The sequence below is a fragment of the Emydura macquarii genome, unplaced genomic scaffold, assembly GCF_026122565.2.
Source record: "Emydura macquarii macquarii isolate MOO-44397 ecotype Brisbane River unplaced genomic scaffold, CSIRO-AGI_Emac_v2 contig_1253, whole genome shotgun sequence".
Taxonomy (NCBI): Eukaryota; Metazoa; Chordata; order Testudines; family Chelidae; genus Emydura; species Emydura macquarii.
This window is the reverse complement of record NW_027131390.1, coordinates 38,398,280-38,420,971: the sequence shown is the minus strand read 5'-3', so window position 1 is coordinate 38,420,971 and position 22,692 is coordinate 38,398,280. Positions and strand designations below refer to the sequence as shown.

The 22,692-nt window shown below is 56.1% G+C and overlaps 2 protein-coding genes across 3 annotated transcripts in view; both read left to right on the top strand.

Annotated features, from left to right (window-relative positions):
- The window catches only part of HDAC8 (histone deacetylase 8), an 84,702-nt gene extending 84,124 nt beyond the window's left edge, over nt 1–578 (top strand). For both annotated transcript variants that reach the window (XR_010919758.1, XM_067548520.1), the window contains exon 11: nt 1–578. Coding sequence is in view for 1 of the 2 variants with exons in the window: in XM_067548520.1 (XP_067404621.1) it covers nt 1–23 (23 nt within the window). In the remaining variant the exon portion in view is untranslated.
- A 13,766-nt stretch (nt 579–14,344) lies between these two features.
- Nucleotides 14,345–21,353, top strand: CITED1 (Cbp/p300 interacting transactivator with Glu/Asp rich carboxy-terminal domain 1). The gene is made up of 2 exons (XM_067549784.1): nt 14,345–14,668; nt 19,288–21,353. Exon 2 carries the CDS (start codon nt 19,301–19,303, stop codon nt 19,799–19,801), a length of 501 nt encoding a protein of 166 aa, XP_067405885.1. The 5' UTR covers nt 14,345–14,668; nt 19,288–19,300; the 3' UTR covers nt 19,802–21,353.
- Nucleotides 21,354–22,692: the final 1,339 nt, after the last annotated feature.

Below are 22,692 nucleotides of genomic sequence, written 5' to 3'. Positions count from 1 at the left end.
GGAATCTGAAGCATGTGGTTTAGCTGACAAGGAAAGCTCATGTTTCCACAACAGCGGAGCGTTTCCTGTGCAGAAGACAGTGTGTTTATGGGAGCAGCTTGTGGAATTTGTGGCTGCAGGGGAAATTTGGAAGAAATTACGTGAGGTTTTTTTTTTTTTTTTTTTTTTTTTTTAAGTTTCCAAGCAGCAGTGAGTGGCTGAGGCTCTCCGTGGCTGTGAGCACACATCGGCCCCTGTGCGGGAGGGGCTGGGGGAGCTCCCAACTTCCAGCTCCTTCTTCCAACAGATTCCAGCTAATTTTTTACAAAACTGCTTTTATTCTTGCAGATGGTTTTTCTAATTATTTTTTTTAAGGGAGGTGTTGGGCCAGGGGCCGTTCTGAGCTGTGAATCCTCCACGGCCTGACACCTGTGCCACTTGTGCTGGGCTGCAGGTGTAGACGCTGTGATGTGAACCCCAGAGGGGGTGCATTGAGCAATGGGCATGGGGCCTGTGTTGCTGGCTGCGGCCTTATCTGGGGAGCCACAGACCTGTTTTTAAACTGCCGTGTTTTTAAAAATTAAAGCGTTGAAATATTTCGGCTGCATCCCGTGTCCTTGCAGGCTGTCCATCCTCAGGCATATCAGCTCCTTGTTTCCTTGTGCTCCCCCCACCCCAGCCCCCGCTGTCTTATTGTAAGCTCAGTGGAGCAGGGACTGTCTTTTTTGCCCTGGGGCTGTACCAGGGGAATCCTGGGCCATGACTGGGGCTCCCCAGCACTGTTATAATACAGATAACAGGCAGTCCAACTGGGCACTGCTGGCTGTTGGTTACAGCTGTACTGCCTCTGTGCGGGATTGGGCCCTGGGTCTGTTCTGTCTCTGAGGGAGGGGTTGATTGGTCTGTAGTTGCCTGAGGAAGAAAGTGGCTTCCTGAGGAGGGCAGCTTCTTCTCCAGACTCCTGTGCTCTGCTAGGGGAGCTGCATGCAACAGTTAACCCTTCGTTCCTGGGGATTGGCCTCTGCCCAGTGACGTGTCCAGGTTAGGAGGTTGGCTTCACCTCCTCTAGTGGCACTTGCATTGATGGGGTAGGGCCAAGTGCAGGCTGAACACCCAGTGCTCTTGGCTGGGGACCATTCCCGCCTCCCCTGGAACTGTAGCGTGAGCAGAGTGGCAGGGCCTGGCTGGGGAGCTGACAGCTCCTCCCGCTGCCATGAAAGACACACGTGCAGGTGTGCTTTTCACCCGTAACCATGTTGGTGCAGCCCTCTGGCTCCTGAGTTGCCAGCATGGCCCTCCTCATAGCCGGTGCCTTGCCACCAGAGCCCAGTCCTGCAGCCAGGAAACCAACAGGCGGCTTTTACTCAGACCCTGGCTAGGGGCCGAGAGACAAGCAAAGCTGCCTGCGAGCCCCAGGAGGCCGTTTATTTCTGTTACTGATATCTGGGACACATCCCCTGAATGGGTGGGCAGTTACTGTATAATCGTCCCAGCAGCTGGAGCAGTGGATCCAGCTGATAAACATCTGCCCCACCGCAGAAAGTGCCTTGTGTTAGCAGTAGGCCCTGGTTGCAAATAAGCTGGCACCTCTATAGCGGCCTCTCTGCAGACAGGGCTCATCACTCCCAGGCGACTCCAGCGTCCTTTGAAGTGTGGTGGCCTCTGGCCTAGGTGCCTCGGCTGTGTTGCATGCAGGAGTCACAGCAGTGTCCTTGCCAGCCACGCCAGCTCCAGACACCCCGAAATGTAGCAGGGTTTGACTCCAGATCTGAAAATGTATGAACTGTGGCCAGCGCCAGCAGGAACATTTGCTGTCAAAACACAGTGTAAATAGATGTGAATGGCCGCGTGGCTCGCCAATGCCAGCTTTAAACAACAGGCATCTAGAATCCTGGCCCTGGAGCCCTGCCTCTTTGTGCCAGGCAGTGTAGGACTTTCTGGCAGGCAGCTGCCAGGCTGTGGCTCAAAGGCCTGAGAGTGAATGTGTTGCAGGTGGGGCATTCCCCTATAAAACTCTCTCAGTGGAAGGTTATTTTTAGAAGAAGGTGATGAAGACGGGGTGGGGGGAGGTTTCAGAATTAGTGCAAATACAACTGAACTTCACTTAAAAAGTGCTTCCTGTTCTATGAAGAGTGAGATCCTGTGTGCTGCCCCCCCCCCCCAGTTCTGAACGGTGCCCTTCACACACACCAGCCCTGCAGAGGTCTCTCTCCTGATGCAGATAAACAACTCGTGACAGGACTCGCCATTAACCTTGCTCCTTTGCCCTAGGAATCAGCAGATGAAAAACAAATTGTGAATCTGGAAAGACAGAAATTCAGCTGGAAAACATGTTCCCCGGGGGTGGATTCTGAAGGGTTATTGGAAACGGAACAGGGAGAAACAATGTTTAAAATTAGTTGTGGCCCTTTAAAAACAAATCCCGGCCCAGCTGGAGAGTGTTTTTTGCACTGTGTATAAAGCTGTTAGTGCCTCCTGCCCCTGGGCTGAAGCATGGTGGTCCAAGCACTCAGCTGGGTCCTGCCAAGTTGTCATTAGTGGGTTCATTTGTTGGTTGAGAACCTCCTTCCATCCCCCAAAACAACTAACCCTGGAATCCTTAAGGGAATAACTATAGCATGCAGCAAAGAGGGGGAAAGTGGCCTGCAGCAGGGGGAAGGGGATTGATTGTCTCAGGGGGTTTCCTTTGCTCTCGTTGAATCAAAGCGTGACGGCGAGGGCTGCCCCCTTGCACCCTCCCAGATCTGAAGTCACAATCCTGGGTTGCTTGATGTCAGTGTGCTGCCGTGGAAATCAGCCTGAGGTGTCAAAGCTGTTGGGATGTCAGGGCAGGAAAAACTAGTTTGGGAGGGAGCAGATCCCTGGGTTTCATTTAAAGGTGGAAAAGGCCATGAAAAGGAAAGGGTTAACTTTTTAGACCTGTTTGAAACGGCAGGAGCTGGGGTTGGGCCCTGGGGCTGAGTCCCGAGGTGGGGCAGCTAACAAGATGCAGCAGTCCTGACCCCGAAAGCCGCCTTGCCCACGGCGGCTACGTAGCTCTGGGACCGTGTTTGCATGAACGTTGGCTGAAACCAGAGAGATGGGCCGTACCCATGAATCCTCCTTGGGGCTGCTAGAGCGATGTGCTGGTGCTATGTGCAGATTGCCTGTGCCAAAGAGAGGGAGCCAAGCAGCAAGGGCTCAGGACTGTCGGCCATCCTGGGTCTGCTACTGGAGGTGGGAAGGCAGGGCTGTGCCAGGGGAAGCCCTCCCAGCCCATCAGCCCACAGGCCCCCCGCCAGTTCCGGGGGAAGATGGAACCATACCTCAAGTCTGGATGCAAAACAAAATGATGTGGGTAGTCAGCTGTGAAACGACAGCTTCAGCTGCTCTAGATCTATGACCCTGAAGAAAGACGAGGCCCCCCCACCTGCCTGCCTTCTCCCTGTGCGACTTGCCTCTTCTGCTAATGGTGCCCACTTAACCACAGAAACGGGGGCCTTGGCACTGCCAAAATGGACCAAGTAGCTGCTTAATGATGGTTATCTAGTCGGTGTGCCCGTCCTGGTGTGGCTGGCCGATGGGTTTGGCTGTGTGTACATTTGTTTGCATGTGCGCTCGTTCACGGACGGTGTGAAGGGCATGGAAACGTTGAGTTTGATTTATGCCCGGCTACCAGAAGGCCATCGATGGTTGCTTTGCAGGGTCTTGGCTTGCAGCAGCGGTGCTGGGGGGAGCCTGTTGGCAGCTTTCAATGGCACAGCTCAGCGCAGGTTGGCAAGGCACCGCAGGGACTGACCGCCTGGCGGAAAGCCTTTCTGTCAGTACCCAGGGGTTTGCAGTGTTGTAGCTGTGTCAGCCCCAGGCTATTAGAGAGACAGGGTGGTTGAGGGATTCTCTTTTATCTGGAGCTTACACATACCTCTTCTTCAACTCCTCTTCCTCTCCCAGTCCTGGGGAAGAGTTTCCTGTGGCCTGAAAGCTGCTTTCTCTCCCCAACAGAAGTTGGGCCCATAAAAGAAATCCCCTCCCTACTTTGTCTCTCTGTCAGCAGGGGGAGCATTTAGTGCCTGCTGCCTCGTTGGCCATGCGTGGGGCCAACTATTCAAAAGCAGCCCTCACAGAGCCATAAGGGCTGATTCTCAGGGGTTCTGGCCCCCCCTGCAGTCAGCTGGAGTAAGGGTGGCACAGCGGGAGCCTCCTCTGTGGCTGGCCTGATTTACCAGCAGAGGCGCTCCCTGCCCAGGACCAACTGGAGCAGGCCCTGGTTGTGTCTGTCCCCAGAAGCACTTGACCCTAGAGACTTTGGCTTGCTGTGTGTTGCGCTTTAGGGGCAGCTGCCAGTGTTAATGCAGGGTTGGGACAGGCTTGTGGGCAGAATGGGGGAAATTCCCACCCTGGGCCTGGTTTTAAATCTGTGTTCCCAGGACCCGATCCTCCCAGCCTCGCCCCACGTGCGCCCCGGCCATGGTGCCTCTTGCCACGTTTCTTTAAAAAGAACCACTCACGCATTTTCAGTTGCTGCCTCTTGCAGTTCCTCCAGGAAAGCTAATTTCCTGTTGCTTTAATTAGATTGCGGAGGAATAACTAGCAGGGCGATGGGACTCCCAGTGCGGCCGGGCTCTGTTTTGATCTGTGGTGTTTTTCCCTTTGGATGCAAACAACAGGAAATCAAATGTGGAGTTAATTCAGCTGGATGCAGTTCCCGTGTCCCCATCTGCCTGGTGTGTGCTCCGCCACGCTGAACGGGACATGGAGCCAGGCCTCAGCCAGCCACAGAGCGCTAGAGAGCCTCCTTCCTTAGCTCCTAGCGGGGAGATTTGTTCCCTTTGGTCTTTATTTAAACACTTGTGTCCAGTTTAAAGCCCCCCCATATTCTGCTGATTGGTTGGAATGCAAGATTGCCAGGCAATTGCCCTCCAGCCTAGCAGTGGGACTGAACGTATCTTTCCCCCAACAAGCACTAGACATGGGGCCCAGGGCACCCCAAATGAGGGGCAAAGGGAAAAGAGCCCATTGACATGGGACAACCCTCACCCCAAGCCCTTCAATCCACATGGAGCTCTGAGTTCGGTGACATGGACATGGTTTGGGCAACAGATTCGTGGCTACTCCCAAGGATGCTTCTTTAAAGCCAATCGTGGCCTCCCGCCTCCGGCACCGAGCTAGGGTTAAGGTCTGGATTCTCTTCCCGGCTTTCCCACGAGCTTCTCCAGTGACCTTGGGCAAATGCCTTCACCTCTGGGCCTCCGTTTCCCTCTTGAGAAGGAGATGGTGGTACCATTCTGCCCCGCCTTTGCAAAGTGCATTGAGGAGGGGAAAGAGTTATGCACAGACCACGTGTTAGTGACACACTTCTTAGTGCTGGCAAAGCCCTGAGGGGCGGGACGTGGAAGAGGCTATGGAAGAGCAGAGCTGTTACTGACACGTCAGATCTAGTGGTTACAAATGCTGTAGGAGCTGGTCTAGTCCCTAGGATGCTTTTCCAGCAGCATGGTAGAGGACAACGCTCTCCCCAGGGTGAAATGGCAGGACAATGAGACTCTGTCCAGCCTTCCACTGGATGCTCACAACAGTCTCTTCTGCCTTGAGCTCTAGCAACTTCCTTCTCCGCAGGGATCCGCTTGCCCCTCCCGAAAGGAGGGCACAAGGCACAGCCAGCTGGCCTGGAGCATGGGACAAGGTGCTTGGAGCGGCTGCTTGAATTCCATCGCCTGCTTCCCTGCTCCAGAGGGGTGAAATCACCCCTAGAAAAGACCTTCCTTCTCTTACATTCCACAGGGTTCCCCCTGTGGGGGGCCTCATCAGCATCTCAACACCCCCTCCAGGTAAGTGGTGCCTGAAGGGAATTCAAGATCTGGTGAGGCCTGAAGGCGATAGAGCAAGTGTGATACCAATGGACCCACGATCTCCCCTGCGTCACCTCCCCTACCCAAGCTGATGGCTCAGAGCTCAGGAGTCAGAGCCACTGGCGATAGGACAGCCGGAGCAGCCCTTAGTCCCTGGCAAACCTCCATGAGGCTCAGTGTCCTAGGAGCCCAGAAACTCGACAGGATCCCAGCTGCTGGAACATGCGGTGTTCCACTGCATGCTCAGTGCTTGGCCTGCCCCTTGAAGGGACCAACCGGGCCTGTACCAGTCGCACTGCCCTGGGGTTTAATTAGGAGAATCAGCAGGGGATGAAGGAACTGATTTCCTGTATAGAACAGCCAGGAGGCTTAGGCTGGGGGAGACCACAGAGGTGGCTGGGGGTGAGCAGGTGCCCCATGGCAGGGGCTGCAGCTGGGGAGGTGGGTAGAATGGACCTGATGGTGACTGGAGAGCTTCAGTTTGGGGATGATGTATTATGCAGCACATCCAGCACCCCCAGGGGGTGTGTGCTGCACTGAAGCTTTCAGGGGCAATTTGAGCGTGCCCTGAGAAGTGAAGAAACTGAGGCAGGATGTCCGACAGAGCAGCCTCAGGCCACGTGGGGACATCAGGAGGTGGCTGGCTCGTTCACACGCACCTTGGACCAGGTTCTTCTGTGCTGCCCCTCTTGGGCCGCACTGTGCAGCAGGCTCAGCTCAGGGGGAGCGGTGGTGACTTCAGGCCACTGTCGGGATGCCTGGCTCAGCGCCTGCAGGGAACCAGGACAAGCTTCGCTCTGCAGCTCAGTTTAGTCCTGGCCCTGAGCGCTACGAGCACCTCCCCTCCTGTTCCACATGTGCCCCTCTGCAGCTCCGGGACTTGGGCATGCTCCGGGCACTTGCTCAGCAGCTGGGGAGGATCTGTGGGGCAGTGCCAGCTGCAGAGACAGAATGAAGGTGAGTATCTTAGAAAAGGCACATTCCCATCACAGGAGGAGACTCCTGCAGCATCCCCCCAGCTCTGTTGGCCGTGCCCACCCCAGCACTGAGCTTTTCGCTTTCCAGAGGCACAAGCCAGGCGTTGCCGCTTTCACTGCAGAGCCCTCTGACACCAAGCATGGCATGTGAAACTCATATCACCCAACCTGGGCCAGCGCACCAGGCTCTCCCTAAATCCCCCCTGCAGCTGGAGCTTGTTCTTCCCTGGACAGGCCTTTCAGTCAGCTCACGTGTGTCCTTTGCCACAGGGGACCAGCCCCTTAAATCAGGACGTCAGTCAGTGGGGAAAGAGCTGACAGAAGTGCCAGAAATCCCCTGGCTGACCTAGATGCAATTCCAACGTCTCCAGCCACCTGGTCTCAGCAACCTGAGGATGCGTATTTCTCTGACACCACTGCAGGACATAACACAGCCCAGATTGTTCCATCTTCTGTTCTGTCTACATGTCTGAGTCATAGAATCATAGAGTTGGAAGGGACCTCAGGAGGTCATCCAGTCCAACCCCCTGCTCAAAGCAGGACTAACCTCAGCTAAATAATCCCAGCAAGGGTTTTGTCAAGCCGCAGCTTAAAAACCTCTAAAGATGGAGATTCCACCACCTCCCTAGGTAACCCATTCCAGTTCTTCACCACCCTCCTAGTGAAAAACTTTTTCTTAATGTCCAACCTAGACCTCCCCAACTGCAACTTGAGACCGTTGCTCCTTGTTCTGTCATCTGCCACCACTGAGAAAAGCCTAGCTCCATCCTCCCTGGAACTCCCTTTCAGGTAGTTAAAGGCTGCTATCAAATCTCCCCTCATTCTTCTCTTCTGCAGACTAAACAAGCCTAGTTCCCTCAGCTTCTCCTCATAAGTCTTGTGCTCGAGCCCCCTAATCATTTTTGTTGTCCTCTGTTGGACTCTCTCCAACTTGTCCACATCCTTTTTGTAGTGGGGGGCCCAAAACTGGACACAATACTCCAAATGCGGCCTCACCAATGCCGAATAGAGGGGAATAATCACTTCCCGCGATCTGCTGGCAATGCTCTACTAATGCAGCCCAATATGTTGTTAGCCTTCTTGGCAACCAGGGCACACTGCTGACTCATATCCAGCTTCTTATCCACTGTTACCCCCAGGTCCTTTTCTGCAGGAACTGCTGCCTAGCTCATCGGTCCCGTCTGTAGCTGTGCATGGGATTCTTCCATCCAAAGTGAAAGACTCTGCACTTGTCCTTGTTGAACCTCATCAGATTTCTTTTGGCCCAATCCTCCAGTTTGTTTAGGTCCTTCTGTATCCTATCCCTACTTTCCATGGTATCTACCACTCCCCCCCGCTTAGTGTCGTCCGCAAACTTGCTGAGGGTGCAATCTACGCCATCCTCCAGATCATTAATAAAGATGTTGAACAAAACCGGCCCCAGGACCGACCCCTGGGGAACTCCGCTTGTGACCAGTTGCCAGCTAGACATAGAGCCATTGATCACTACTCGTTGAGCCCTATGCTCTAGCCAGTTCTCTATCCATTTTATAGCCCATTCATCCAACCCATACTTCTTTAACTTGCTGATAAGAATACTGTGAGAGACAGTATCAAAAGCTTTGCTAAAGTCAAGGTATATCACATCCACCGCCTTCCCTACATCCACAGAGCCAGTCACCTCATCATAGAAAGCAATCCGGTTGGTCAGGCATGACTTTCCCTTGGTGAATCCGTGTTGACTGTTCCTGAACACCTTCCTCTCTTCCAAGTGCCTTAAAATGGATTCCTTAAGGACCTGCTCCATGATTTTTCCAGGGATTGTTAGGTGAGGCTGACTGGTCTGTAGTTCCCTGGATCCTCTTTCCTCCCTTTTTTGAAGATGGGCACTATATTTGCTTTTTTCCAGTCCTCAGCCATCTCCCACATCAGCCAACTCCCTCAGCACCCTCGGATGCATTGCATCTGGCCCCATGGACTTGTGTATGTCCAATCTTTCTAAATAGTCCTTGACCTGTTCCTTCAGCACTGCGGGATGTTCACCTCCTTCCCATTCTGTGCCACCTAGTGCAGTAGTCTGGGAGCTGAGCTTGTCTGTGAAGACAGAGGCAAAAAAAGACATTGAGTACCTCAGCTTTCTCCACATCCTCTGTCACTAGGTTGCCTCCCCCATTCTTTAAGGGGCCCACACTTTCCCTAATCTTCCTCTTGTTGGTAACATACCTGTAGAAACCCTTCTTGTTCCCTTTCACATCCCTTGCTAGCTGCAACTCCAATTGTGCTTTGGCCTTCCTCATTTCATTCCTGCATGCTCGAGCAGCATTTTTATACTCCTCTGTTCTAGATACTCTCTGTATCTAGAATGTGACTGTTCTCCAGTTCCTAGCGCTGCAGTTTTAGAGCCCTCCATTTCTCACATCCTGCAGTCGTTTATACACAAACATGTGAACACAGGTACACCTCTGATGAATTAATAGCTCCTATTCAAGTTTTCAGCTCAGTGGATTGCAGACAAGAGCTGAGCTTCGAACTCCTGGCTTGTTAGTCCGAGCGCTGGGGTAGCCGGCGGGGGGAGCCTCTGCATGTGTCTCTTGCACACATGGACGTATGCACCAACCAATAGGTGACGTTTCCCCTCAGATGCAGGAACATGGGACAGAGCTTCCCCAGCTGTGCGGTCCCGGCCCTCTTCTCAGCTCATCCTATTGCACTGAAAATCTTCCCTCGTTCACAGCTGCTGGAATCGTACCAACTTTTAGATTAAAAAGCCCACCAATGTTCGACAGACCCAGGGACATAAAACTGTTAGATCACAACTAAAATAAGCACTAACCAGTCGCAAAGCTACGTTTTTGTTAAAGTCACAGCTGCTCTACGCTGCCACCTACCGACCTAGGCTGGGTCCACACTGAAACGTTGTAGCAACAGCGCAACCTTGGCAAGGGATGTGACACTCCCCTCCCCCCATAGCTATGCTGCCATGACCCCCAGTGTGGACCCAACTACACCAACAACAGAGGGCCTCCTATCACCACAGCTAGCATTGTTTGGGGAGCTGGTGTTCCTGCACCAACAGAAACCCCTGTCTGCCAGTGTGGGCTGCATCTATGCTATGCGGCTCTGCAGGTGTAGCTACACCGCTAAAGGCTCCGTAGTGCAGACACAGCAGGGCGCAGGGGCACTAAACTTGCTGAGCTTGCACAGCAATGTTGGGGTGTTGCTGGGCACTGTTAAACAGCGTTCCACCCCAGAGGTGACTGCCTTTCAGTGGGGGGTGGGAGGGCGACCTGATTCCTGGATATACTCTTCAGCTAAGTGCTTTTGGGACCTTCAGGCAGAAAAATGCTATCGTGGGGGGTGTCAGTCGTACAGATCTGGGTGGTGCTGACCCAAACAATGTAGTTATGTGGCCCAGGTACCATTGTCAGAATTGCAGCTGCCTCTAGTGTCTGTAATTGCAAAGAAGCCTTCCACATGTGGGTGGAGTGCAGCTGATGCAGGGATGGCTGCCTGAGTCTGCAGGCAGCCTGAACCAATGACGCTCAGAGGTGTGAGTTTATTCTCCTTTCCTCTCCCCCCCTCCCCGATTCACCTTAACTGGCAGCACTGGCTATTTCTAGCAGTGGACTGAGGCAGGGGATGCGAATGACGCCCATGAGGAGGCAGGATCTGGAGAGGGAAGAAAGGAGGAGAGAGGCAGGGAAGAGGGAGAGGAACCGAGAAAGGCGGGTGCGGGAGGAAGAGAAACAAAGGGCAGAAATAGCGAGGGGCCTGAAGGAGAGCGGGCTCCCACGTGCACAGGCCCCAGCCCCCCGTGCGCTCTGTGCAGACCTCCTGCTGCCCCCACGCGGGCGCCCCTGTAAGGCCGGCTCAGGTACCCCGGCCTTAGGAGCTGGACGAGGCAGGGTACAGTAAGGCCTGTGCTGGGTAACGGTGCAAGGATCCGCTCGTCAGTTCCAAGGGCTCTGCTGTCCCTGCAGGGCCTGGCCCAGCAGCTGTGTGCACAGTGTGTGGGGAGCACCCCTTGTCCCGCTCCATCCTGGGTGCAGGTGTGTGACCTGATGCTGAGGAAGGGGCAGGACTGCATCTCCCTGATGCTCATTGTGCTGTCAGGCTGGGGGGGTGGAAGCTGGGCTAGGAGGGGCTGCACCCGGAGGCCTTTCTGCTGCCTCTGAATGCCGAGCTCAAGGGCTATTGAGCCACTGATGAGGGAGACCTCTGCAGAGAAACTGAACAGATGCCCCTTTCCAACCATCTCCCAGGGCTCCTGCAAAACCCGGAGGGGAGTAACACTGGATCTGGATGCAGCGTGCTGCAGGGCCGAAGGAAGGGCAGCATTTACTCCCAAGGGAGGAGCTGCATGCTCAGAGCTGGTTTCCAGAGAACAAGCTGGACTTTCCCTATTGAATCCCAGGTGCATTTCCCAGGGGCCGGCATGCAAATGCTCTACTGACATGCCCTGGCAGCCCAGTGCAACTAGGGAGCTGCGTGAGAGGCTCTGGCGAGCAAAGGAGCAGCCATGCTATGCTGCTGTGCTGGGAATCTCTCTTAGTGCGGCGGAGACAGCCCAGCCCTGCTGCCATTTTCTGCTCCAGTTCAGCTGCAGAGCATCACAGCAGGCATCCCTCTGCGCTTCCCCTGGCACCGCGACTCGAGATCTGGTCTCAGCTAGCTGCTTCCCCTTATCAGAAGGAAAAGGCACATTGGGTGGGAAAACCAGGATCTGCTGGAGACATAAGGTAATGACAATTAGAATAAAAGCCCTAGCTCTTATCCAGCACTTTTCACCAGTAGATGTCAAAGCACTTGATGGAGGAGGTCAGCCCCACTGGCATTAGCCCTACTGTGCAGGAATGAGCACATGAATACTACAGAACCAAACCCTCAGCTGACATGCATTGGCATGGCTCTGTTGAAGCCAATGGGGCTACAAAGATTTGCAGTAGCTGAGTACCTGGCCAGCAGCACGGTGATCCACGGTACGCGTCCATCCCTAGGAACTGCAGCAACGTGCGGCTCACCAGCTGAGAGCGAGGCAGCAGCTGTTAGAGGGCTCTTTACTCACGCGGAGAAAAGCGTAACGCGCCAGCAGCTGGATGTTGACATCCACAAAGCTCAAACTGAAAAGAGAGCACAAAGCAGGGAGGGAACTGAATCACTCCATCTGAATCAACTCCATCAACTCCAACTGAATCACTCCATCGCTTGGAGCTGCAGATCTTCCTTGCGTGCAGGTGATTCCACATCTCCACAGGGCAGGCCCAGCAACATTGCCGGAGTTGGACGCATTGGCATGGGAGGAGGGCCAGGCGCAGATGATGGAAAAACTATTTCAGACACATCCCAGGGTTAAGAGCGTCCCTGTGCTTGGAAAAAAGCCAGGCAGATTGATTTAGAGTGGCCAATGTGACTAAATCATGGAAGATCAGGGTTGGAAGGGACCCCAGGAGGTCATCTAGTCCAACCCCCTGCTCAAAGCAGGACCAACCCCAACTAAATCATCCCAGCCGGGGCTGTGTCAAGCCGGGCCTTAAAAACCTCTATGTCAATGGCAGTATTATATATTTTAAACCGGGCACTGCAGCTCATAGCAGTGTTAGTCCAGCGATGCTGTACAAAAATGTAACGCAAAGCTTGTTCTGATTGTCTGTTAGCTCCAGCTCGTTAATCAATTCGTAAAGACCAGTAGGAATGCTCCCCAGAGCTGTGTTCCAGGTTGCAGATGCTTGTAATTTAGCCTAGGCTGCCCCTAGCCTGGCACGAACATTTGAAGAGCATCCACACAAGCCTTTACAAATGGCACCAGTCACTGTCAGATGAGCTGGACCTTGGGTTGGGATGTGATCCCATCTAGCAGTTTCTATCGGCCTGTGAAAGGCAAAGGAAACAAACCTAGTGCTGTGGTAGCCATTCCAAACCAACGTCCAGCCCAGCAGCCAGCCCCTCTGAGAAGAGGCAATCACAGCTGGAAGCCAGCAACAGCCAGTCCCCTCTCGGCCGAGTCACGGTCCTAGCCTGTGGAAATGGACAGATCAGAGGTACCAGAGAAATCGCTGCAATTCACATGAACTACTGGAGACATCTCACCGACGGAGGGGGTGGGGAAGGTGAAATCGAGGGTCCTCAAGGAACAGTGAAGGGAATGAGAGAGTCTGTGTCAAGGCCAACAGGATGGGTGCAGCTATGCCCTGGCATCAAGACACCATCACACCATCCTGAAGCCATAGCCAATTCTCCATGGAGCGAGCCAGGTCAGGGGCCCTGTCCTGTGATAAACAAGGACCAGATTTTCAACCCTGTTCTGCACCCAACATTTCTTATTAATTACTATTTACTAATGCAGTGTCTAAAAGCCATCCTCATGGATAAGGAATCCAGCATGCTAGGTGCTGTACAAATACAGCTGAGCTAAATCCACTGGCATTGACTGGGAATGCTTTAATCAGGAATAGCTATTCCAGAATAACTCCCTATATAGACAAGCTGTACAGTAAAAAACAAACAAGGGAAGCAAAAATTTAAATAAAACAAAACTTTCCAGGCCTTCTTTATACGTTGTATGAAGATTAAAAAGGGCCATACTCACAATTTTTTGGACATTCTTTGCAGGTCACCTTTAAAATAGCTAAAAAGAGTGGATGTGGGGAGGAGAGATGTAGGAGCAAAGTCAGCATTGCCAACCCCAGTCATTCAAAAACCATGAGTCGGGCTCCCAAACTCATGAATTTGGCTTTAAAATCATGAGACGTTAAACAGTCAATGTTGAGTTCTTTATATTTGCCTTCTGGTGTCTGATCTTAGAGCTAGAAATGTACTTTAAAAAAAATGCCAGCTGAGTGTCTCCCATGATCATGTGACTCCAAGAGCTGGGACTTTCAGACAAAACAAATCCTGTGGGACTCCTAATACAATCAGGAGAGCTGGCAACAAGTTGCTATTTTGTGAGTGCACTACTCTGAGTCAGGGAGCCAGTCTGCAGAAGAAGCCTGGGCAGCTTCATGCTGAGCTGAAGGCTGCTGCCACTGATGGAAAGGCCCAGGCCTGCCCTGGCTATTGAACTTCAGGCACAAGATAAGAACCTGGTCTGAGCCCCCTCTTCTCACACAGTGTCATTTCTGTCACTGCCTCCAGTCCTGGTGCAGGGCCAGGGCCTGGAAGATCCTTGGATAGCTCCTGGGTGGATAGGAACACAGGAAGTGCCAGAGAGGCTAAGAGCCAGGGTCTTGTCTGGACCTCCTGTCCCTGATGGGGCCAGCAGCACCAGATGCTTCAGGGGAAGGTGCAAGAGCCCCACAGAAAGCAGCTGGTGGATCATGTATCTGCCCCCCAGCAAAAGTCTCATCCTAGCCCCCATGGAAACTGGCTTAAGCTCCCTCTGAACTAGTGGGATTAAATTGTCCCCCACAAGGACCTGCTGCTGGCCGGATCACAGGGGCCTAACAAGGCATGGGCAGGACACGCGACCCGCTCCCAGGATTACCGTCCGCGTTTTGCGACAGGCTCCCGGCGCTGAGAGCCAGCCTGCCCGGCCATGTGCTAATAATCATCAGCATCATCACACCGGCTATAAAGGGGGAGCGCAGCAGCGCGGCGCAGGCTGCGTGTGTCCGTCCGGGCAGGGTTTGCGCCGCTCGATCCCGTCCCGTCCCGGGTGCTGTTGGCTAGGACTCGGATTGGGAGCGAGCAGCGGTGGAGCAGCGGTTCGGTTTGGCGCGGCCCGGCCCGGCCGTGGATGCCCCGCTCGCTCTCCGCGGCTTCCCTGCGCCTTCCCGGGGGCGACGCTGTCCCTGGCCGCCGCGGCGGGTTGCGCTGAGCTGCGGGCGGCGAAGTGGCTCCGGAGCAGCCTCCATGGGGAGCCGGGCGCGCCTCTGAGCGGCGGGGCGCCCGGCCGGGAGCCGGCGAGAGGTGAGAGCGGCGGGGCTCAGCCCCCAATTTCCCGCGCGGGCTGTGCTGCCCTGCCGGGCTCTGCGCGCCGGGCTCCGGGGCGCTGCCGGCTCGGGGCCAGTGTAGAGCCGGGGGCAGGAGCTCCCGGAGCCCCGGGGTCGCCGCATCCCGCCCGGCCCCTTCACACCGAGGCGCCCGCTCCGCTTCGCAGCGACGCCCCGGGGGCTCGACCCCGGACCCGGCCCAGCACGTGGCAGCGCCCCCGGATCGGGCCCGCAGCAGGGCGCCGGCTGCGCGCTCCTGGCCCCTTTGCGGCGGGGGCCGGGCCTGCCTCCCTCCTGCTGGGCGAGGCGGGGACAAAGGGGGTGCGGGGGGCAGGGTAGCTGCCATCTGTGAGCGGCCCCTCCCCGGCCGGGTCTGCGCGATCTGGGGGTCCAGGGATCCCCATCCTCGCGGCCGCCGGCCCGGAGCTGTGTGGGAACCGTCTGCGCTCCGGTGGCTGTTCCCAGGTCGGGGGGGACGGGACACGCTGCATTTCTGAGCTGACCCCCTCAAACCTGCTACCGGTCCGCGACTGACACCGGATTGCCCGCTTCGGGCTGAGTAGCGCGAGCACCTGCCCCGGTCTCCGGGTGTGAAGTGAGCAGCAGCCCCCTCCGCTGTAGGAAAGTGAGCAGTGCCTTCCCCATGTGGGGAAACTGAGGCACAGACCAGTTGCACGGCTCGTCCAGGAGAGTCAGTGCACGCTAGACACATCTCACCTAGCAGAGAGCCAGGAGGCGAAACGTGACCCTATCTCCCGACTCGGACCCTGCTCTAACCACTGCTCTGTTCTGCCTCTCACCGCACTCTGCTAGGCTCACCCTGGGATCCCAAGCTGCTCTAGCCTGGCTTCCAGGGCCCCTTAGCTGCCATGGAGGGAGGCTCTTTAGACGTGGTGTTGGACGGGCAGCTGCCTTGCACTGAAGCTGAATCCAAGATACTTTCCTGGAGCAGCCCTGGCTGGCTGGGGAGGGACGGAGGAATGTGGGGTGGTTATAGCTGCCTCCTGTATCGCCAGCCTTGCCGCTGCCCTCTGCTGGCTGGAATCAGAACGGCCCAGCTGGGTGTAGTAGACCCTGTACAGCTAATGGCAAATCTCTTGCTAAAGTGCCGGGGGCATGCCGTCTGTTCTGGGCCTGCTGTTGGTGAGCAGCGTGGGCACAGGCACGCTCTAGCAAACCTGCAGCAAAGGACGGCACTCATCCTAGCTTTCCTCCCGCTGCCGAGAGCCGTGCTTCTCCCATGCACCGGCCCCGCCTGACCATCACGAGCTGGCGTTCCAGTGGGCTCTGAGGCTCTGAAGTCCCAGCTGGACTCTGCTGCCTGCCGGCACTCGTGTCCCACCCTCGCCGCTGCTGTGCCTTGCGGCTTTCAGCCGGAGTTTCCTGGCATCTCAAGGGGGTTTTACAGCAGCTCTTCACAAAATGAAAAACCTCCCGAAAAGCAGCACAGAGGCTAAAACTGGCTCAGTTCCATTCATTGCACGGCCCTGTCTACACTAGAGCTTTAGAAGGTGTTGGCCCCTGTTGGCTAAGGAGATGCCTTTACATCCAGCTCTTTGGGGCAGGGGCAGGGTTGTCTGGGCCCCCAGAGTCCAAACGGAAACATGAGTCAGTTTAACAGGCCGCTGGCCATCTGTTCCCTGGCACCCCTCCCCTTGCAGCACCAGCGCTGGAGGAAGTGTTCCACTACCCACAGGACGTGTGCAGTCCCAGCATCATCTTGGACAGTTAAATCAAGATCCTCCATGGGGGAGGGGAGGCTGTTACTGGGGGGCCTAACTAGAGGGACGGCTGCTCTCTTGTGCCAGCTGGTCCCTGGAGAAGGAGGGGCTGGCACTGGTGCACTGATGGGCCTTGCATTTGCAGTGGTGATGATCATCAAGGGAGGTGTGGATGGGTGTTGCTCTGGGAGGCCCCTTCCCCAGGGGGCGGGGCAGATCCCAGCCCTTTGGCTATGGCTTCCAAACCTCCGGGGGTCCTGGACCAACAATCGACTGTGGTTGGGCATGTTTTTAGCAGCCGAGAAAAGGCAGAATCCAGATCTGTCTGTCTTCCTGTCCGTCCCTGGCTTGGGACCTGCAGGCATTTCCTTTTGGGCATTGACTCCTAGTCAACCAGCCCCGTTCGGGGTGGCAGAGCCAGTGGGTGCAGCTCTCGATGCGGAGGGGCAGTGGTGGTGACTGCGGGCGTCCAGACAAAGCTCCAGCCAGAGAACTGGCGCAGTTAGAGATGGGAAAGGGCATCAATGGCAGGGTCCCACCATCTGGCTAGTCTGCTGTAGCGGACGGAGCATGCAGCTCCCTCTCTCGGCCCTCTAGTGGCCCGCCTTGTCTGCGTTCGCTGTTTTTTTGCGGGGTCAACCTTGGGAGCCCCATCCCTGGGCCTGCCCCCAGTGTCTGCGCCCCTCCAAGACGCCCAGAGGCAGAGGATGTGGGGCCCTTGCGGGGGCACCCAGTGGCCATGGGAAGAGAGTGGAAGTGGAACATAAGAACAGCGCGGGGGCAGGCGTGTGTGTATTGGGGGGGGGACCTGGCTGGGTCCTGCAGTGCAGGATGCTCCTGCGGTCTTCCCGAAATGCCCTTTAGCCAGCTGAGTGACGCTCCTTGTGGCTGGGGTGCCGAGGAAGGGGGCTGGGACAGGGGCCTCTACCAAGAGCTGCCCATTGACTGGCTCATGGTCAAAGAACCTTGCTGTCTGGGGTCAGTCTGGCAGTAGCCAGCAAGGAGCTCCCTTCCTGCCCAAGGACTCTGGCCCTCCTGGCGGGATGATCTCAACCCAGGGGTCTCAGGCACTGCAGGCCAGGCAATCAAGACGCATTTACCCCACCTTGCTTCCTGAGATGTGGACTAGGCCTTTGAAATGTGGTTCTGTTCCAGTGTCTTCTGGGTTCTGAGCCTTAGGCCGTACTGGGTGGGTCCCACGTCCCATCTTTTCTCTGCAGCCACAGGGGCCAGATGTGTACTTCTTTTAAACAAAGGCCTGGCATCTCTTCTAATCTATGACTCCAGGAGCTGGGGCTTTGAGAAGAGCACGAGATCTTGTAAGAGTTGACAATGCTGGGAATGATCTCTGTGCTTCTCCATAAGAATGGCCATAGTGGGTCAGACCATTGGTTCATGTCTCTTGTCTTCTGACAGCGGCAAGTGCCAGGTGCTTCAGAGAGAATTTACAGAACAGAGCAATTAGCGAGTGATCCATCCCGTCATGCACTCCCAGCTTCTGGCAATCAGAGGCTTAGGGCCACCCGGAACGTGGAGTTACACTTTTGGCTTCCACAACATCCTTGGCAATGAGTTCCCCAAGTTGACTGTGCTGGATGAAGAAGTGCATCCTTTGTTTTAAACCTGCCTATTTCATAGGTGACCCCTACGCTCTTGTGTTATGTGAAGGAAGTAGATGACACTCCCTGATTCACTTTTTCCACACCAGTCCTGATTTTATAGACCTCGATCATATCTCCTCTTAGTCGTCTCTTTTTCTAAGCTGAACAGTCCCAGTCCTTTTAATCGCTCCTCGTCTGGAAGCTGTTCCATACCCCTGATCATTTTTGTTGCCCTTCTCTGTACTTTTTCCAGTTTGAATCATTTTTTTGGGGATGGGGTGACCAGAACTGCACACAGTATCCAAGGTGTTAGCGTGCCATGGATCTTTCTGGTGGTGGGGTGATATTTACTGTCTTATTATCTAGCCCTTTCCTAATGGTTGCTAACCCTGTTAGCTTTTTTGGCTGCCGCTGCACGTTCCATCCCAAGGGACGCCGTTGCCCGTCATCCAATCCCCTTCGAGACCGGCATCATCCAAGCCCAACTGCCATAGCCTGAGAACTCCCCTCGGCCTCTCCCCAAGGTCAGCCTGAAGGCAGGCTGGCAGGGAAACGGGCAGAGCATGCGCCCTGCTGGTGCCCCAGGTCTGGGGCTAAACGCTAGTCTCCAGGGGCAGCAGCGTGGTGGCTTTCACTAGCACTAAACAGCAAGAAACAGTGACTGCCCCGGCATCCAAACCTGAAGGAAGGGGCAGAGTGGGGAGGTGGGGGCTGGGCTGGGTTGAAAGGGAATTTGCCAGCAGCTGGCTGTGATGGGGCTGGAATAGCATGTATGGGCACAGCTGGCTTTTGGCTCCCACGGGGTGGTGGGGCCCTGGCTAGCTGCTGGCAGAGTTTGGGTGTAACCTGCCCCCCTGCTCCAGTCCCTCTGCTTGTGCACAGGGGCCTCCAGCGGTACCAGGCCTGAGGCTGACCCTTGCCACAGGGCGGAGTGTCTCTGGTGCGCGGGAACGGATGGCAAATCCTGCTGGGGACACCACAGGTACTACTTCTGGCAGGCTGGCGATGCAAGAGCCCCATGCATCTGGCTCTGCCTGAGCTCCTCAGCAATGGGGCGGCCCCTTGCACCCAGTTCAGGCCCTCAGCAAGGCCAGGCAGAGCCCTGCATGCTGGCTCCCCTGTAGGAATCCAGGCGGCTGTGGGGCTGGGCACGGGGAGGGATTCAGGGTGGTTGTCTGGGGCGCCCTCTGCTAAAAGCACAGGAGGCTGGTGGGATCGAGGCAGGGGCACTGGGGCGTGGTGCTACGTAGTGACAACTCCTGTTCCTCTTCCAGGACCCCGCAGGAGATGAGCTCTCTGGTTTATCCCAGCCTGGGCATGAAGGACCGCAACGCCGTGAGCCTCCTGCACTACCCTGGCGTGGGCATGAATGCCGGCAAGGTCAGCACGGGACCCCACATAGCCAGTGCAGGCGTGCTGGCCCCCTCTGCAACCCCGCCGCCATCCAAGCAGCCCTCTTTCACCCTGCAGACGGCCCCTCACCTGCTGGCCAGCATGCAGCTGCAGAAACTCAACAGCCAGTACCACACCATGGGCGTCTCGGGGCTCCCGGCTGAGACTGGCTCCCGCCAGAGCTGGGGCTTTGGGGCCCAGCCCCTGGGCCAAGGGCTTCTGGCTCCCCCTGCTGGAGCCCACAGCCCTGGCATTATCGATTCTGATCCTGTGGATGAAGAGGTGCTGATGTCGCTGGTGGTGGAACTGGGCCTGGACAGGGCCAACGAGCTCCCGGAGCTGTGGCTGGGCCAGAATGAGTTTGACTTTGCTGCAGATTTCCCGTCCAGCTGCTGATGCCAGATGGGCCTCGACCGCAGGCAACCCTGGCAGGGGACTTAAAGCCACCCTGGGCAGGCTGGCGTGATGTACCTGGCCCCTCCTGCTGATGGAGAGGGCTCTGGGCCCGCGTCCTACCCTCTGCGAGGGTGTGCCTGCCACTCAGGGCAGCTCAGTGCAGCCATAGACACTGCCACTCTGCCGGTGCTCAGAGCAGCCCTGAGCACCGGGATCCGGCGCCCGCGGGGATTGCACCTTGCTGTGGAGGGCCCGACTCTCCCGATGGCTAGCTGGCGCTGGAGGGGGGGTGCGCTGGTGGCTCAATCCAGAACAGGTGCTGGAGAAGGAGGGGGACTGGCAGGAGAATATGGCGGCGAGAAAGCAGAAGATAGGGGAACGGAAGCTCACGCAAGACATGCACCCCTGCTGCAGCTGATGGGGGCTGCCAAAGAGGGGTGCCTCAAGCAGCTCCCAGGGGCCTGAGCTGTCTCTCCCCCCTTGCAAGGGCCAAGTGACTCTATGGAGGAGACAACACCCGTGCTACTGGGGGTGCTGGGCCAGGGGGGCAGGGCCCATCTATGCAGCTGCTCCTGTTTGGCTTTTAAATAAAATCCATGGAAGGAAGGGGCCTGCGTGGCAGGCTGACCTGGTTCGTCTCGCCCCCGTGTTGATTTAAAGTCATACCCCGAAGCTGCTGCCCAAGCTCCCCTGGGTGGGCGGCTGGAACGGGCCAGTGGCTGGCTGGAGCTTGTGCTCTAGGGCCATGCTCTGCTGGTCACACTCAGGGCCTGCTCCTGACCTCCCCTGCTGTAACGCAGTGAGCTGTGGCTGTTACAGCAGCTTGAGGGAGAGCTGACCTAGGTGGGGCTAGGGCCATGGTAATGCAGACTGTGGTGCCCATCCCCACCAGGGCCTAGGGCCAAACCCCTGCGGGCGAGGAGGAATAATTGCTGGCGGGAGGGATCATGGCATAACAGCAACGTGTGGTAACACCCGTGAAAAACACTGGGTGAAACAAGCCGATCCAAAGCTCCAGCATCTCATTTACAGGAGCAAGGTGACCAGCCAGGGCAACTGGGCCTTCCTGCTGGATGGACCAAGCCAGGAACTGGCTTGGGGCTGGGTTTTCCAGGGGGGCCCAGCACTGAGCATAGGGGAAAATTCCCCCCCTTGCCACTGTCCTTTCTACCCGCATGCCAGGTGAACCCGTGTAAAGAACCACTGCTAAGGTGCTGCAGTGAGAGGGGGTGTCTACACTGCACCCACGGCAGCCCTCCTGCGTGCCCAGAAGGGACGTGCACCTTCTCTCATGCTTGGCTGAGAAAGAAATCCCAGTGTAGCTCAGCTTCCCTGCAGTGCTGAGACACACAGGACGTGCCCCCCAATAGTGGCTGTGCCCCCCAACTCTACTGCCCATGTGGACGCAGTGGCTCCCATGGTCCATCTACTAACACTAGACGAGTAATTCCGGTGTGCATAGCGTAAGCTAACCCTGCAGGGCAGGCGTCTGCTTTGGATGACCCGCACATTTTGAACCCATCATCCCACTGTCTAGGCCCAACCTCACCAACCAGGTGTGTAGGAGAAGGCTTTGAGCTGAGGCCAGATTTCAATGTTGTGACCACAAAGAAAACTGCATGTGTGTGTCAATAGCTGGCTAGCACGCCCCGCCGGCTGGAAGCCCTCTCTCAGGTGGAGCCCTTGACTAAAGGGACAGGTGAGCCTGGCACACTGGGTGCTGCATCTACCTCCTGGAAGTGAGGGGCCAAGCTTGTGGCTGTGACAATGCCCTGGCAGTCGCGGATTGCAGAAGAGGCAGCTATCTGCAGCACTGCTGGCAAAGAATGGGGGTGATGTCGTTGGAGCAATGGCCTTGGACTCTGCCCTGGGTCCACACCTGTGAAATGAGGTTGTAGCTTGGGCTTAGACAAGAGCAGACACTTACTCCCATGGCAAATCGCCTGTACAGCTCCTGCAGATGCCACAGGTGGGCCCCACAGCAGTACCTGCTAGAAGCCTTGGCTCCCTTGCGCTTTAATGAGGCCTCCCCCATCTCTGCACCCTTAGGCTCGGCCCCAAAGCCATGTGGGAACTGGCTGAAGTGCTGGGCCGGTGGGGAGGGGCTCTAGGATGGAGCAGGTTGTGCTCATCCCACCTTGCTGGAATCAGCTGCTAGCTGTGGGCAGGCTGGGCGTGGGAGGGAGATGGGCTGTGGCGTCGGGGCCCCAGGGCGGAAGAGCAGGAAGGGAGCATGAGGTCAGTGATCCACTTCAGAGCAGCTGAGTGCTGAGATATGCAAAGCAACTTGGGGGATTTGGACGCATTTCAGCTACTAGATGCTACATGTCTAAAGCCCCTAGCCAGCCTGGGAAATTTCAGTCCTCTTTTTTAGCACTTGAAAAGGCTGGAATGATAGCCCCAGACTCTGGGTGTGCTGGGGATTTTAGAAATCAACTGGCAAAAACCTGGCAGAGGCGAGAAACATACTGAAAGGGACACCAGCAAGATCAAAACCGTATAACTAATAACCCAAGCCCCTGCCTTGAGTTGTTCCCCCACCTGCGATGAATAAAATAGGAATATTTAGTACATTAAATGTCCAAGTGCTGTGCAGACAGGAGCTAATTCATCCTCAGAACAGCCCTGCCAAGTAGGTGAGGTTATTGGCAGCCCTGTGTTACAGGTGGACAAGCGGAGGCACGGCAAGTGGCAGTGACTGCCGCGGGTCACACAGGAAAGCAGCGGCAGTCAGGATTTGGGCCCATCTGCTCCAGACTCCTAGGCTAGCGCTCTTGTCTTCCAGACCATGTCACGCTGCAACTGCCTTACATGTCAGATTTCCGCTCTCTGTTCCTTTGCCCTGCCCTCATCCCGGTCTCCCTTCAGACCTCGCTTTAACACCTCACCCT

What these genes read in the sequence shown, in the direction of transcription:
- CITED1 (XM_067549784.1), top strand. Translation starts at nt 19,301, where the DNA reads ATGAGCTCTCTGGTTTATCCCAGCCTGGGCATGAAGGACCGCAACGCC.